General features: G+C 41.7%; 1 protein-coding gene across 1 annotated transcript in view; it reads right to left on the minus strand.

The window, feature by feature from the left end:
* The window catches only part of DDX6 (DEAD-box helicase 6), a 51743-nt gene that overhangs the window by 15903 nt on the left and 33317 nt on the right, over nucleotides 1-2523 (minus strand). The window contains exon 9 of the mRNA XM_037736780.1: nucleotides 1410-1538. Coding sequence (XP_037592708.1) covers nucleotides 1410-1538 — 129 coding nt within the window. The remainder of the gene's footprint in view (nucleotides 1-1409; nucleotides 1539-2523) is intronic.

Consider the following 2523-nt stretch of genomic DNA (forward strand, 5'->3'; position numbering starts at 1 on the left):
TGTTGACCAGGATGGTCTCGATCTCTTGACCTTGTGATCCACCCGCCTCGGCCTCCCAAAGTGCTGGGATTACAGGCTTGAGCCACCGCGCCCGGCATAGAGTATATTTCTTAAGGGCCACATAACTGTCAATGAGAGTAACACAATTGATTATCTTATTCCAGGTAGCTATATTTTATGTGTTTCCATTTAAGAGTACCTCTTTTTTTTTCTTTTTTGAGACAGAGTTTCACTCTTGTTGCCCAGGCTGGAGTGTAATGGCACAATCTTGGCTCTCACTGTAACCTCCACCTCCTGGGTTCAAGTGATTCTCCTGCCTCAGACTCCTGAGTAGCTGGGATTACAGGTGACTGCCACCACGCCCGGCTAATTTTTTGGTATTTTTAGTAGAGACAGGGTTTCATCATGTTAGCCAGGCTGGTCTCCAACTCCTGACCTCAGGTGATCTGCCTGCCTCGGCCTCCCAAAGTGCTGCGATTACATGCATGTGCCACTGCACATGGCCAAGAAAACCTTCTTTAATTTACTCACAACCAATGCCCACTAGCACTGGGCAGCATTTCAGCACCATGTGTAGGGGCCAATTAAAACAGTGAATTCAGCAATAAACACTTGAAAAACATGGCCCATACTGTGAACAAGGACACTTGTTCACAGTATGAGAGCTAAAACAAGACACAGCATTGCCTTCTTCAACCTCAGCTGGGAATGTGTGTGTCAGGTGACTCAAACTCTTCATCACATTGCACATGCCCACAAATGACAGCTAAAGTGCCCTGAGTATTAATTCTGGAGTTACAAATAAATTCTAGTGACTAAGCTAATTCACAAATACGAAATCTGTAAATAATGAGGATTAACCTAATAAAAATCAAAGTATTTTAGAAACGATTCAAAAGTATCTGCAACTTGTTAATCATTTAATTATCAAGTTTAGGTCAACCACTAAAATTGCCTTTTAGGAAACACTATGAACTTTTTTTAAAATCGTTTTTTTATTTCTTCCCCTTGAGATAAAGTCTTGCCCTGTCGCCCGGAGATGGAGTGCAATGGCAAGATCTCGGCTCATTGCAACCTCCCCCTCCTGGGTTCAAGCAATTCTCCGGCCTCAGCCTCCCAAGTAGCTGGGATTACAGATACGTGCTGCTACCACACCCAGCTATTTTTGGGGTATTTTTTAGTAGAGACGGGGTTACACCACATTGGCAAAGCTGGTCTCAAACTCCTGACCTTGTCATCCACCTGCCCCGGTCTCCCAAAGTGCTGGGATTATAGGCATGAGCCATTGTGCCCAGCCAGAAACACTATGAACTTCTATATAGTGAAGATGGTGGGAAAATTGATGAAATCATCTGTTTTACTGGGATTAAATGATAGATAATATTCAATAGCAGAAGCCTACTTCTTACCCTGGAGAAAAGTGTGTTGAGGCAGTGTACTTTTTGGCGCTCAGTTACATATGCGTAGTACTGGGTTACTCCTTTGAGAGTTAGTTCCTCCATCAGGTTAATCTCATAGGGTTTCTGCAAATGGGAATTCTAAAAAACAAACAAACAAAAACAAGCAAACAAAAAAGAGTCTTATTCTTATTCTTAAATGAAAGCAGTTTATATCAAATTCCAAATATTCCCTATACATTTCTCTCTGATAAACTCTTGCTGTAAGGGATGCAACTCTTCAAAACAAAATATATGATCTGTCATGATAGAATTTTTTTTCCCCCCAAGATGGAATTTTGCTCTGTCACCCAGGCTGGAGTGCAATGGTGCAATCTTGGCTCACTGCAATCTCTACCTCTCAGGTTCAAGCTGTTCTCCTGCCTCAGGCTTCCCGAGTAGCTGGGATTACAGGCACATGCCATCACACCAGGATAATTTTTGTATTCTTAGTAGAGACGGGGTTTCACCATGTTGGCCAGGCTGGTCTCAAACTCCTGATCTCATGATCTGCCTGGCTTGGCCTCCCAAAGTGCTGGGATTACAGGTATGAGCCACCACACCTGGCCTGACAAAAGCAGCCCAGTAAGATGTAAGATCTCAAAAATGCAGCGAAGTTACTATAGGTTAAGTATTCCTTATCCAAAATGCTTAGCACCAGAAGTGTTTCAGGTTTTAATTTTTTTTCTAGGTTTGGAATATGTGCATTGTACTTACTGACTGAGCATCCTTAATTTGAAAATTCAAAATCCAAAGAACATTTCCTTTCAGCATCATATTGGTGACTCAAAAGGTTTCAAATTCTGACATTTTGGATTTCAGTTTAGGATACTCAATCTCTGTTTTGTATATAGAATAATACTGTAATCAATTAACCTAGCATCAATGGCTATGCCATCTTGACACCAAAAACTAAGTGAAAGACGAGGAATTTAATCAAGTTACTATTATAACTTTCTTCTTCTTTTTTTTTAAATTCTTACTATTTTTTTAAGATGGGGTTTCACCATGATGGCCGGGCTGGTCTTGAACTCCTGACCTCAGGTGATCCACCCACCTCGGCCTCCCAAAGTGCTAGGATTACAGG

The sequence above is a fragment of the Cebus imitator genome, unplaced genomic scaffold (assembly GCF_001604975.1).
Source record: "Cebus imitator isolate Cc_AM_T3 unplaced genomic scaffold, Cebus_imitator-1.0 Scaffold28, whole genome shotgun sequence".
In the NCBI taxonomy this organism is placed as follows: Eukaryota; Metazoa; Chordata; class Mammalia; order Primates; family Cebidae; genus Cebus; species Cebus imitator.